This window comes from Nanorana parkeri, unplaced genomic scaffold, assembly GCF_000935625.1.
Source record: "Nanorana parkeri isolate BGI_ZX_2015 unplaced genomic scaffold, ASM93562v1 scaffold1280, whole genome shotgun sequence".
NCBI classification, from domain to species: domain Eukaryota; kingdom Metazoa; phylum Chordata; class Amphibia; order Anura; family Dicroglossidae; genus Nanorana; species Nanorana parkeri.
Genome location: NW_017307548.1, coordinates 232485 through 245640, shown reverse-complemented (window position 1 = coordinate 245640; position 13156 = coordinate 232485). Strand labels below are relative to the sequence as shown.

At 47.4% G+C, this 13156-nt stretch overlaps 1 protein-coding gene across 1 annotated transcript in view; it reads right to left on the bottom strand.

Annotated features, from left to right (window-relative positions):
* Positions 1 to 9075, bottom strand: part of KIF24 (kinesin family member 24) — a 19218-nt gene extending 10143 nt beyond the window's left edge. The window contains exons 1-8 of the mRNA XM_018569043.1: positions 8498 to 9075; positions 6220 to 6409; positions 5027 to 5124; positions 3002 to 3217; positions 2453 to 2540; positions 1605 to 1726; positions 420 to 525; positions 61 to 132 (exon numbers count right to left, since the gene is read on the bottom strand). Of these exons, the coding sequence (XP_018424545.1) occupies positions 61 to 132; positions 420 to 525; positions 1605 to 1726; positions 2453 to 2540; positions 3002 to 3217; positions 5027 to 5124; positions 6220 to 6409; positions 8498 to 9060 (1455 nt within the window). The 5' untranslated portion in view covers positions 9061 to 9075. The remainder of the gene's footprint in view (positions 1 to 60; positions 133 to 419; positions 526 to 1604; positions 1727 to 2452; positions 2541 to 3001; positions 3218 to 5026; positions 5125 to 6219; positions 6410 to 8497) is intronic.
* Positions 9076 to 13156: the final 4081 nt, after the last annotated feature.

Here is a 13156-nt window from a genome sequence, read left to right as displayed (position 1 = left end):
GGTGCCTATGTGGTCCTGTCTAGGAAAGGACGAATAGATTTCATCCTTTACAGATCTCACCTGGGTCAGTTTGCTTTGTCTGAATGGGGTGTGGGCCTGCTCCTGGTCCAGGGCCCGGATACATTCTTTTAGCTGATGAGAAAACACAATGTATTATTATTACTGGTGAACGCAGACAGGTTTACTCTACATAATAAAATGTATGCTGCTCGCCCAGACTTGTATCACTATCAGTCCAGTGAATCTAAACACGGGATCTGCTATGCAAGTCAGGCTGTAAAACATGGATTCCTGTCACTAAGTGAACTGGTTGTTTGAGGGGCCCTTTAGTGGTCAACCTCTCACCCGTGCTCAGAATAATTATAGGTCCCCATGCACAGTCATGGTATATTTCCAGAGATGAGGTTGCACGCACTCACAGCAAGGAGGCTTTGGTTGATCTCTGCTCCTTCCATTTTGGTTTGTTTGTCCGATTCCCGGGCATCAGCCGCCCTCTCACTTCCAGCCAGGTCAATGAAGGACATTCTAAGGTGGACAAGAGATGTTACATTGAGATGATTATACCAAATAAAAGGCAACCCAGCACCATGTTCTATGTATACTGATATATTATTAGAGGAAAGTTATTATTATTACATAGGATTTATATAGTGCCAACAGTTTGCGCAGCGCTTTACAATGTAAGGAAGACATTAGAGTTACAATACAAAACAAGACAAGATGGTAAGGAGAGCCCTGCCCCTGAGGGCTTACAATCTAAAAAGGGAGGGGCAAGTGATACATGAGGAGGTAGCTGTGTGGGGATGAATTGTTTGAGAAAGTGTTGGTTGAGTGGTTAAGTTGAGGTGGGATCGGCTTCCATGAAGAGATGAGTCTTTAGGGAACGCATAAAGGCAGTCAGAGAAGTGATAGACGGACAGGTTGGGGCAGGGAAGGTGCATTTATTGTTTTTTCTTCCCCTCCAATCCTAAAGTAACCCAAGCTCTCCTGCCCAGATGTATACTTAATCCCGCTGCCCACCCAATGTTTACAATGTCTGCTTTGCGTTGACCCCATCTACAATCCTCTTTGACTTCTATGGGACAGCTTTCAAAGTGTCTCCAGCCTCAGTAGAAGATCCCATAAAGGTCCACCAGGGAATGACTGCACAGCCAAGTTCACTGAAATCTCACTGAACCTGAAGAGGGAACGTTGACATCATGTCCTGAGCACTGCATTAGGGAGGAGATTGCACGCTTCCCACTGCTTGCAAGCCCTGGATATTTTGAAGTGGCTACCAAGAAAAAATGGCGGAGAAGCAAATATAAAGTGGATGTCACTTTGACGAGTGACTCTTTAGATATGTTTTTTGGCATGAACTATTAGATAAAATGCAGGAAAAAGAAAAAGCAATATACAAATGGTTTTTAAAAAAAACAACAATACATTTGGTAAATGTAACAATGTTCTTAACCATAGCAGTGTGAATGGATCCTCACTGCACAGAGATTTTGTACAATGTTCCTCATTTGCTTGCCCTTACACACGGTATTTGTAAATCTAAACATCAACCAAGACTGAGAGCCATCAATCCGCATATTGTACAGAAGATGTCACACACTCACCTCCCAAGTTTACGACTCCGGCCATCTTTGATTTGGATCTGTATGACAGCATGCGAGCGGGAGGAGTCGGAATTCACACCGGTGGCGCCTGTGCTGCGCTCCCTGCTGCCCTTTGCGATCATCTAAACAGAAAAGAATGTCACCATTTATCAATAACGTGAATTGTACACCAGAAGCCATTGGCAACTAAGGCTGGTAAATATGAGCCCAGCTATAAACTTGATGCTGCTGCAATAAGCTAGGGGGATAAAGCAACTGGCCAAACCATGCACCTGCCTGTCATTTCACAAGGGAGGATGAACTTGAAGGCACAGTTGGTATCTGATGGGGGCCATGTTGGTACAGACAATGCAAACATGGCGGCTTCTCTAGACTTAGTGCAAACATTATCAATTTCATTTGAAAGGATGGGGGTGCCAAAACTGCAACCTTGCCTAAGGTCCCATCCTTCCCTAATCTGCCTCTGTCAGGATGGAAAACTGAAATACTAGGACGGTAGGCTGGCTGGAGGCTACCTATAAAAATTGAATTTCTTCCCGATTTACTTTAGGGCTTGTTCACACCGAAAACGCGTGTGTTCCAGAGCGGTAGCTGTTGGAACGCACGGCAATCAAGAAGAAACTTCCCCCCGCGTTCTGGGGCGGGAGGGCGCATGGCGGTGCATTGAATTTAATGGCACCGCTTCTACACCCCTCCGCCCGCAGTGCGATCGGACGCGTGGCAAGACTTTGTCAGCGCTCCGTTCCACTGCAAATGCACAAAAATAGGGCTTGCTACCGCTCTGGAACGCACACGCTTTCGGTGTGAACAAGGCCTAAGAGGTCCAGAAGGTGAGGAACAGTACTTACCTCCAACAGGAAGTCCACACTATGCACCTGAACTTCTTGAAGTCCCACAACTTGAACTACGTGTTTTCCGTCTTCCCTGGCGTGCAGCCTGCGAGATGGGAAATCAAATTATGTGAATTATTCCGATCCGCCAGTCACTCATATATTATAATACATACATACATACACACACACACACACACACACACACTAGCTGTACACTTTACAATCCAATTATACAATCTCCTTTAGATCTTTGTAGTATGAGGGTCTGGCTGGAAATGAACGGAACTGTTCAGGTAGGCCCTCACACTACAAAATGTTTTGTAGATATAAAGAAGTCCGTGAGGAGATTCTACAGCAGGGGTAGGCAAACTCTGGCCCTCCAGCTGTGGTGCAACTACAAATCCCACCAGGCATTGCAAGACTGAAAGCCACAGACATGACTGCCAGAGGCAGACACAAGATGAGGCGCACACACACCAGACAGAGCTGAGCACATGCCAAGGGGTAGGAAATTGCCCACTTGTCACCAGTTCTACCAGTCCACAACACACGGGCGTCCTTTACCTTTTCCTCCCGTTTAACAAGTCATAAAGCTGCCCGCAGTAGATTTCGTAAAAGCTGATCCACACGGAAAGGTCTTTAGATGGCTGAGTGGATTCCAGCAGCCTGAAGATGTCTCTGGCAGCCAAAGCGTATAGTCCGGGGTTCTTCTGGGTCCCGATCATGGTGTATGTTTTCCCTGCGCCGGTCTGCCCATAAGCGAAACACGTTGCATTGCCACTAAAAACACAGAAACAGCCCTTAAATTTCAAAAGTCTATCTAAACCCAAAACATTTAATATATTGCAGCTTCGATGTGGCGGCTGCATTTGTTTCCTTTTTTCAGGCCATGGTCGTGCCAGAAATGCCGTGACCTTGACCCCCCATACATACACAGGGGCCCAAGATCCTGGAATGGAAAAAGGAACACTCTGATCAAGGTGGAAGGCCTAGACAAGGCAGAGCTGCATCAAAAGAGGGACCACTGACCCAAAGGCCATCCATCCAGAACAAGAAACATCAAATATTGTACTGCTCTGCGACGGTACTGAACACAATATAAACCAGGGGATGGGACGGGTTCTTCACTGTTCTGCTTGTGTTCCTTCTAGGAGGGAAGAAACAATCATCTCTAAGGTTGCTGTCCTTGAATATGACTGGGGGAAGACGGCTTGAACAATTTTCTCTTCCCTTTGGAGACTATTATCCCCAGCAAACCACCATGTAATGGAGATGATCATACGCAGACATGTTGGAAGTCCTCCAGCCTGTATGAGAACCAAGGCTCCCTCCATAGGTACCATGACAAATGAGTGTAGACACACAGGAAGTGTGCTGTTCATAGTATTATGAGGTGAAAAGAACAGGAGATAGAACCAGAAAATGAAAAACCAATGCAGCCATCACATCACCTCAGCACCGGTAGCCCGCAATGAATACAATATATATATTAGGGGTCTATTTATATACAAATGCGAATCTCTGTGAATGTTCTATCGGCACTAATGGATGCACAAAACGAATGTGCTCATGTGTTTTCTCTATGCACTCACTGGACACTTTATTAGGTACACCTGTTCAACTGCTCGTTAAGACAAATATCTAATCAGCCAATCACATGGCAGCAACTTAGTGCATTTAGGCATCTAGACGTGGTGAAGACGACTTGCTGAAGTTCAAACTGAGCATCAGAATGGGGAAGAAAGGAGATTGAAGTGACTTTGAACCTGGCATGGTTGCTGGTTCGAGACGGGCTGGTCGGAGTATTTCAGAAACTGCAGATCTGCTGGGATTTTCACACATAACCATCTCTCGGGTTTACAGAGAATGGTCCGAAAAAGAGAAAATATCCAGTGAGCGGCAGTTGTGTGGAGGAAAATGCCTTGTTGAGGTCAGAGGAGAATGGACAGACTGGTTTGAGATTATACAAAAGGCGACAGTAACTCCAATAACCCAATAGAGCAGCATTGGGATGTGATGGAATGAGAGATTCACAGCTGACAAATCTGCAGCAACTGCGTGATGCCATCATGTCAATATGGACCAAAATCCCTGAGGAACGTTTCCAACACGTTGTTGAATCTATGCCATGTGGTATTAAGGCAGTTCTGAAGACAAAAATGGGGCCAACCCGGTACTAGGATTTACCTAATAAAGTATCCAGTGAGTGTACGTTGAATGTGTTTTCGAATGTCATCATGTAATACCGTAGTATGGCTACTAGATGGAGCTGAGGAGCATAGGAAATAAAAACGTATTCCCCTATGCTCCATCTAGTGGCCATAATGCCGTATATTTCAACACTTTCTCACCCTGTCTAAATCTTTACAGGTTTTCTGTCCAAACCGCCCATGCTGTTTTTTCCTTTGGATCAGAGGCATTAGAATGTAAGCTCCTTGGGAGAATGAACGGATAAATATGGACCCCTCGGTCTCTGTATCATAATTTATTGCTAGAAACTTCAAATGGTTATCAATGTGAAATCATTTTATAAACAATGTGCAGTGTGAATGGAAGACAACATGAACGGCATGCAGTATTGTCCCCTACCCGTTGAACACATGCTGAATAAGCGGCTGAGATGTCTTCATGTACACATCCTGATTGGTCAACTTCTCGCTAAAAGCTTCATCAAAATAAAACACATGCTGAAAGTGAAAAAAATAAAATGTCATGCAAATTAAACTAAAAAAGAAGTGCAAAATAAAATCCCAAATACAGAAACTCACCCTGGGTGTCATGAACCCCTTGCCTGACCCCGGATGGCAGGTGGGCGTTTATAGAGCATCCTTTGCCGCTAACGTGCACTATGACACCCACCCCTTCCGCCAAACCCCTGCACAAGAGTGACAGTTTAAACAGCTGGCGACGGCTTTTACATACAAGCATTCGGGCAGCTAAAGAGCCACCCGATTGCTTGTATGGTGCCAGGGAGTGTGCGCCCCCCCACGAACCATCACTCCCGGCTCTCCTGGGCTTCATGCTGGCTTGGGACCAGCTCGGCAAGTCTCTGCTGCTTTATCGGAGGGAGATCAGCACACATTTACCGGCTGATTTCCCTTCCAATCACTGAACCTGCAAGCAATGTGTATTACGTCACTTCCGGTGTCACTCCGTCATTTCTCTGGCTGCTGTAGCCAGAGAAGAAGCTGGTGAAGCAGATCTGTGCTATATCAGCTTCTTTGGGGCCCCTAGGTGACAATAGGAGTCTAATAGACCTCTGATGTCTCCATAAAGAGGACCTGTCACACCCTCTTTGTTACCACATAGAGGGCTTGTGAGCTGCCACTGATTGGGTCAGGAGGAGGGCGTGGAGTTTGAAGCGTGCTTCGTTGAATTTAGGCTAACTGGGCTCGCATCTAGCCTAGGCTCATCTCTATCAATCCAGGCATCTGAATATTATGTCTTAAAGAGGTCAACGCAAAAAGCTTATAAGAGGCAAAAAGTCGGAATTCCTTCTCTATACTAAGTTAGGACAAGTCACTCGAAAGACCTGTACGTGTCACCTAGCTGCAGCAGAGGTAAAATCAGGCCTCCTGTCCTGCCAGAGGGCTGTGCTTGTATAAATCTCAGGACTGGATGAACAAAAATACAAATCCCCTGGCAGGTAAAACAGCTCCCATGTATACATTTCCTCCGGCAGCCTGTAGTGCAGCTTTAAGAAAAAAGCATGTGTGTAGCAGTACTGCAATGAAGACTGAAAGATAGAGAGGAGCCTGAAGCATAGTCTGTTCCCCCCTTACCTGCAGAATGTATTCTTTCAGATTCACGGCTTCTTTCCTCTCATAAATCACGACGGTTTCTGGGCCCTCCACGTTCACCACGCTCATCTCCCCGCGTCTCTCCTCTCTTAAACCCAGCGGACGTTTACGGACGCAGACTCTGATTTTATCCGTGTCGGTCCAGGGGCCTTCCTTCTCCGCGGAACCCGGCCTGTCCAAGTCACAGGATGAAACACATTTGTGAAATAAGCGGTCTTCCTTATTGTAAAAGCGTACTATAGCAGCCGGGTGTGGATGGACCCTCCAATAGCCAATAGGAGTTCAACATTCATATACAAACCAGCAGCGTAAGCTCTGATCAACGAGGAACCTTACAGCCCCAGAAACGTTTTGACTTGTTCTGGACCTCAGTGATGAAATACCCCTTTACCTTTTTTTTTTTAGACAACCTAGTAGCGAGTACCTTAGCTAAAATTTGAATGTCTGTATTCAAAAGAGAGATAGGCCTGTACGATTCTGGCAACAGCGGACTATTAGGCCTTGTTCACACCAAATGCAGACCAGATCCGGTCAGGTTTCTGCACACGCAGTGCAGTGGGTTGTGCCGCGTTTTGGATGCGTTTAGGGCCGGTTTTGGTAAAAATAAATAAATGTAAGTTTAACATGGGCTTTCAGGCACTTGCATGCGTTTTTGCATTTTAGATGCGTTCCAGAGCAGGTAAAATAGGGCTTGCCGCAGTTTTTTCATCCGGTCTGGATCCGCACTCTGCGATGTGAACTAGAGGTCAAAATACCATAGGAATACATTGGACGCAGTTTTGATCCGGTCTGCACCTGCTCTGGATCTGCTCCGCGCTTGGTGTGGACAAGGCCTTACCCATTTATGGCAGAACTACGATGGTGGCCTCGTACATAGTAGCGGGCAGGCTTCCTTCAGAGAAGGCTTCGTTAAAAGTATCCAGAAGGGTAGGGAGAAGCGCCGTGGCATATGTCTTATACACTTCAATAGGAAGTCTGTCCGGCCCAGGGGCCTTATCGTTCGGGAAACTAGCCTTTGCCAGCTCCAGTTCCTCCAAAGTGAGGGAAGGTAAAGATATGTTATCTAAATAATCGCCCAAAACACCCGATTAGTGAAAAACAGTTTATTCTGGGATTGTGCCGTCATCAAAGTAGAGAGGGAGAGCTCAGTATCCTCACCTTTTCGCTCTCTGCCACTTTCTGATAAGCTAAATTCACCCCTTTACCTTTAGTTAACCTTAGATCAGGGGTGGGCAACTCCGGCTGTTGTGAAACTACAAGTCCCATGAGGCATTGCAAGACTAACAGTCACAGGCATGTTGGAGTTTGTAGTTAAAGCACAGCTGAAGGGCCGGAGTTGCCCACCACTGCCTTAGCCCAGGTTTTTTTGGTTTTTTTTTTTGCTCACACCTCCAACGTTCATCTAATGCAGCGGTTCTCAACCTTTCTAGTGCCGCGACCCTTTGATAACAATGCCCAAGTTGTGGCGACCCCCAACAGTAAAATTATTTTCGTTGCTCCTTCATCGCTGTAATTTTGCTACCGTTAGATAGCTATTAGATCGCGGCTCCCTGCCGCCCGGGAGAGAAACACTTTCTCCCGGAAAGGTTTACTCTGCTCGAGCAGAGTAAACCTTTCCCTGCTGTTTTTATTATTTTTTTTCTGACATCGGAGCCGCCGGCCGCCAGAAGAAAAAAAAAACAGCATAGGAATGCATAGCTAGATTCCTATTTGCTATTTCACTTTGCAATAGCCAATAGCAAACTAACTATTGCACCTGCCCTCTGCTGCTGTCAATCACTAGAAGGGGACCTGATGGAGAACTAGCCAAGTGAAAGTGAAATAGTCAATAAGATTCTAGCTATGCATTCCTATGCCTTATTTTTTTTGTTTCAGGCGGCCTGCGGCTCCAATGTCAGAAAAAAACCAGAGCAGGGAAAGGTTTACTCTGCTCGATCGAGCAGAGTAAACCTTTCCGGGAGACAGTGTTTCTCTCCAGGGCGGCCAGGAGCCGTTTTCTAATAGCGGGAGACTCCCGGAGCGTCCGGGAGAGTTGGGATGTCTGTAGGCGACCCCTGGCAAATCGTCATTCGACCCCCAACGGGGTCGCGACCCACAGGTTGAGAACCGTTGATCTAATGGATCTTTAAGGGTCTCTTTGTGTCGCCTAATCAGGATCTTTGTACTCGGTGCTGTAGTGAGCATTGATGATGCAAGTACTGAATTTATTTGTATAATGTGGCCAATACGGCCCCTGTATAATGTGTAGTAAATATCTTACCGCATGCATGGCTGTGGCACCCCATAATTATATCCCGACACATGCATTACTCTGCGGATAACAGGGGCCTCACTGTCTCTGGATCCTGGTGGCAGGCCTTGCATTGCTTTACAAGAGCTGGATTCCTCTTCTTCCAGCAATGGGAGGACTTTCTGGCCATGAGACTGCTCAGTAGGTGCCGCCCTTACTGTCGGTTCCGCTGAGCATTTCTTGGGCTGAGGATAAGATATCTCTGGCGATGAAAAGGCATCGCAGTCCCGGTCATTGACCTCAAACCGCAGCTGCCTCCTGGTGGCCGATCTACTAGTCTGGGGCTGGAGGTAGACACAGCCAGGCTGAAGGGGTGTCCTCTCCTCTCTGTCCTCCTCTGACACGCTCTGGATGATCTTGATCAGCTGGAAGAGCCGCTTGCGGTCCTCCATGTTGTGGACCCCCAGCCTGGAGTAATCCTTCATGGTCACAGTGGCCAGTTCCTCGACTTTCTGCAGGCCGACTGCAAGAAAATGAGGGTAATACTGCTCGAGCTCGGCCTCGCAGAGGCACTCACGGAGGCAGGAGGCCATGGCCAGAAATTCCGTCTTGTGTCCTGAAAGTAAAATACAAAGCTGGTTTACTAACTTTGGCTTGTCAGTCGGCATCAATGGCACATAAAACACAGTAGGAGGGTAGGGAGGTGGCCAAGCTGTATATGGTAAAGAAAAGTCAGGTCACCAATCTGGCCGTGCTGTCTGGCAGGGCTTGATAAAGCCGAAGACTGGCTAAACAGACATATAAACCATATGGTGGGGACATACCCTCCATTTATGTATTTAGGCGTTTTTCGGGCATTTATTTCTATATCGCAGGACTGGTGATAAGGGGAATCTGAACATCTATTTTAAAAACACAACTGTCCACGTCCACACATTCACCCACGCCTTCCCGCAAGCTGCATACTCATTTCTGACGGGTGGAAGGTCATTTGGAGCGCCAACAAATTTATATCGTATACTGCAAGGGATCAAAGAAATATATCCAGGGACTGGATTTCGGGAACGCGCAGCTGTCCCTGGATGAGGAGAGAAGGCATGGTCGGGTGTATTTTTACACCAAACCACAGACCCTGAGCTGCTTGTGTTACCGATCACCCGACAGATGTCTCTCAATACCGATCACACATAGAAATACACATTCAGAAATATTGGTTTATCATCTTCATGATCTTGAAACCTCAGCCAGGCTCTAGAGAGAGGAAAGGCTAAAAGTGATATTCCGGCCATGGGCAGGAGCACGAATCCACTGCGAGAAGGACAGTGCAGGTGACTGAAGGAGCAAGCTAGAGGCTGCGTGGAGACAAGTACCACAGAGCGCACTAGGAGTCACTAGATGACACAGGATTCCCTGGAGGCACAAGATCACCCAGCATGCTCTCAGGTGCAAGTCAAGGGGCTCAATGGGTCACCAGGTGACACATAATGCTCAAATGCTGCAGGACGCACTAGAGTAACGGAGCACAGTGGCAAGCTGAAGTCATCGGGTGACACAGTATGCTTTGATGCTGAGAGGTGCACTTAAGTCATGGAGCACACTGGGGTCACCAGGTGACACGAGCTAGGCTAATGCTGAGGGGTGCACTGGAGTCATGGAGCACACTGGGGTCACCAGATGACACTGGATTGTCTGATGCAGAGGGGTGCACTGGAGTCATGGAGCACACTGGGGTCACCAGGTGACACTGGATTGTCTGATGCAGAGGGGTGCACTGGAGTCGTGGAGCACACTGGGGTCACCAGGTGACACAAGATGCTCTGATGTCATTGTGCACACTGGGGTCATCAGGTGACACCGGATGCAACAGGGCGCACAGGTGACACAGTATGCTCCGATACTGTGGGGTGAACTGGAATACTGCAGCAGGATAAAGCATAGCGACACATTGCATGGCGTTTTCCTTTCTTATAATGCACCCTATGTACAACTGCGACAAGTACATGGAAAAGTCATGGGCGGGTTACACATCATTGACATATTATTTCACTTCTAAAAAGGAGGGAAAAGACCATTTTAGTTATTTATGTCACAGACAATGGCCGTAAGGTAGTACAGATCATGCACTGTTAGCTACATGTAACTTACAGCTTTAGAAGCAAAGTGAACACCTTGTTTTCATGCACCTAGAATGTATTTAGCAGATATAAACTGGAAGTTCACTGGGGCTTTAAGCCTCTCGTGATCATTTACAGTTGGGAGTCTGTAGTACACCCTGGGAGTTTTCTCACAGTATCTATCCTACTAATGAGCCCCTGCGACCGCTCTAGCCATGGGAGGCGACGAGCCCCGGCGACTGCTCTAGCCATTGGAAGTAATGAGCCCCAGCGACCTCTCTAGCCATGGGAGGCGACTAGCCCCAGCGACCTCTCTAGCCATGGGAGGCGACGAGCCCCGGCAACCTCTCTAGCCATGGGAGGTGGCAAGATGCACCAGAGTCACAGAGCACATAGGGGCATACTGGAGTCATCAGGCGACGGGGGGGGGTACATTAAAGTCACAAGGTGTACTGGGGTCACCAGGTGACTGATGATGCTCTGGAGTCATGGAGCACACTGGGGTCACCAGGTGACACCCGATTGTCTGATGCAGCAGGTTACACAGGTAATACAGAATGCTCCAACATGAAAGGTGGCTACAGGTTGCAACCGCTGTTCTCCACATCAGAGGTGACGACTCCCGCTGCCCTCTCTAGGCATGGGAGGTGACAATTCCTGGTGCCTGCTCTATGCATGGGAGGTGACAATTCCTGGTGCCTGCTCTATGCATGGGAGGTGACAATTCCTGGTGCCTGCTCTATGCATGGGAGGTGACAATTCCTGGTGCCTGCTCTATGCATGGGAGGTGACAATTCCTGGTGCCTGCTCTATGCATGGGAGGTGACAATTCCTGGTGCCTGCTCTATGCATGGGAGGTGACAATTCCTGGTGCCTGCTCTATGCATTGTAGATGACAACTTCCGGCGCCCGCTCTCTACGCATGGTAAGTGACGACTCCTGGTACCCACTCTATGCATTAAAAGTTACAACTCCTGGTGCCCGCTGTACACATTAGGGACAACAACTCCTCACTCACGGTCCCTATGGTTTGGAAGCTGCTCTGGAAAGTAATCATTTTAGTTCAAGTTTACCCACCAGTGAGATTTATAAGATGTTATACTTTGTGATGGAACAAAACCAGCCCCGGAACTGTTTGGAGAACATACACGCTGAGTAATCCCCAATATACTGACGAATATTATGTTTGTAAGAAAGGAACACCCAGAGGGGACGCAGGATTCAGGCAGGGCGCAATCACTGACACATCGAGTATATATAGGTGTTCCTGCTGCAGGAGAAGCAAATTAAATCAGGTTATTAGATTTTCTCCAGACACATGAAAGGTGACCCGAGCAATGATGGGCCAGATTTATAAAACTGGATTTAATGGCGGATGAATCAGTCCTATTCAGGATGACGTGAAGGCACCTTCACACACCATACGAGGAACACTTCACATTCATGTATTGCCTTATTAGTGCACTTACAAGTCTATGAGTGTTCCCATTATAACCAGCTACACGCAGGATACCACAGCTGATACCACCAGCTGTCCCACACGGCAAATGGCCGAGCCCTGCCCACACCTCCACCACATCAGACAGAAAGGCTTGCCTCATGTAACCCTTTCCCTGCTATGAACAGACATCCTGGGAGACAATTTTGGAACCCTCTGATGCAATTTTAATCATCATCATCATAAGTGCCCCAAAACCCCCAGAGAACCAAACAGGAGGCATTATTATGTTAATCTTGACTTTAGTTATTCAAGTCATGGCCTAGACCAACCCCTACAACGTACTAAAATACCATCATTAGAAGAATCAGTAGGAAGCTGTTTAGAAGTGATGACCTCTAATGGTGCCTGCATCACATTCAGCCCCGTTCACACCCCAGCGTAGGGTATTAGAGACATTTTCAAGGATTTTTTTTTCCACTTTTAGGCTTTGAGCAACAATCATCAAACTGCACAATGCTCAGATGTGACCGGCACCACTGAACAAAGAAAAAAAATGGGATTCTTCTTATTGTTCAGTATTGTTGCACATCGGCAAAACGCTCGGGTTGGAGAAGTCCTTCTCATCCAGGGTTCCTCCAGGAGGTGGCTAGGGGTTCCTTGAGCTGTGGCTGATCGGACTTCCATATGATGATCCCTAAATAGTTCCAGGGTCAACCCCATTGGGCAGAGCCAGCAACATGACCCCAATGATCTTTTTCTGCTGTCTGTAAGGGGGCATTGTGGCCACCAATGTAAGGGGAACATTCTTCTTCTTCTCACCAACCACCAATGTAAGGAGCATTCTTCCCCCTGACCACCAATGTAAGGAACATTCTTCCCCCTGACCACCAATGTAAGGAACATTCTTCCCCCCTGACCACCAGTGTAAGGGACATTCTTCCCACTGACCCCCAATGTAAGGGACATTCTTCTTCTTCTCACCAACCACCAATGTAAGGAGCATTCTTCCCCCTGACCACCAATGTAAGGAGCATTTTTCCCCCTGACCACCAATGTAAGGAGCATTCTTCCCCCTGACCACCAATGTAAGGAGCATTCTTCCCCCTGACCACCAATGTAAGGAGCATTCTTCCC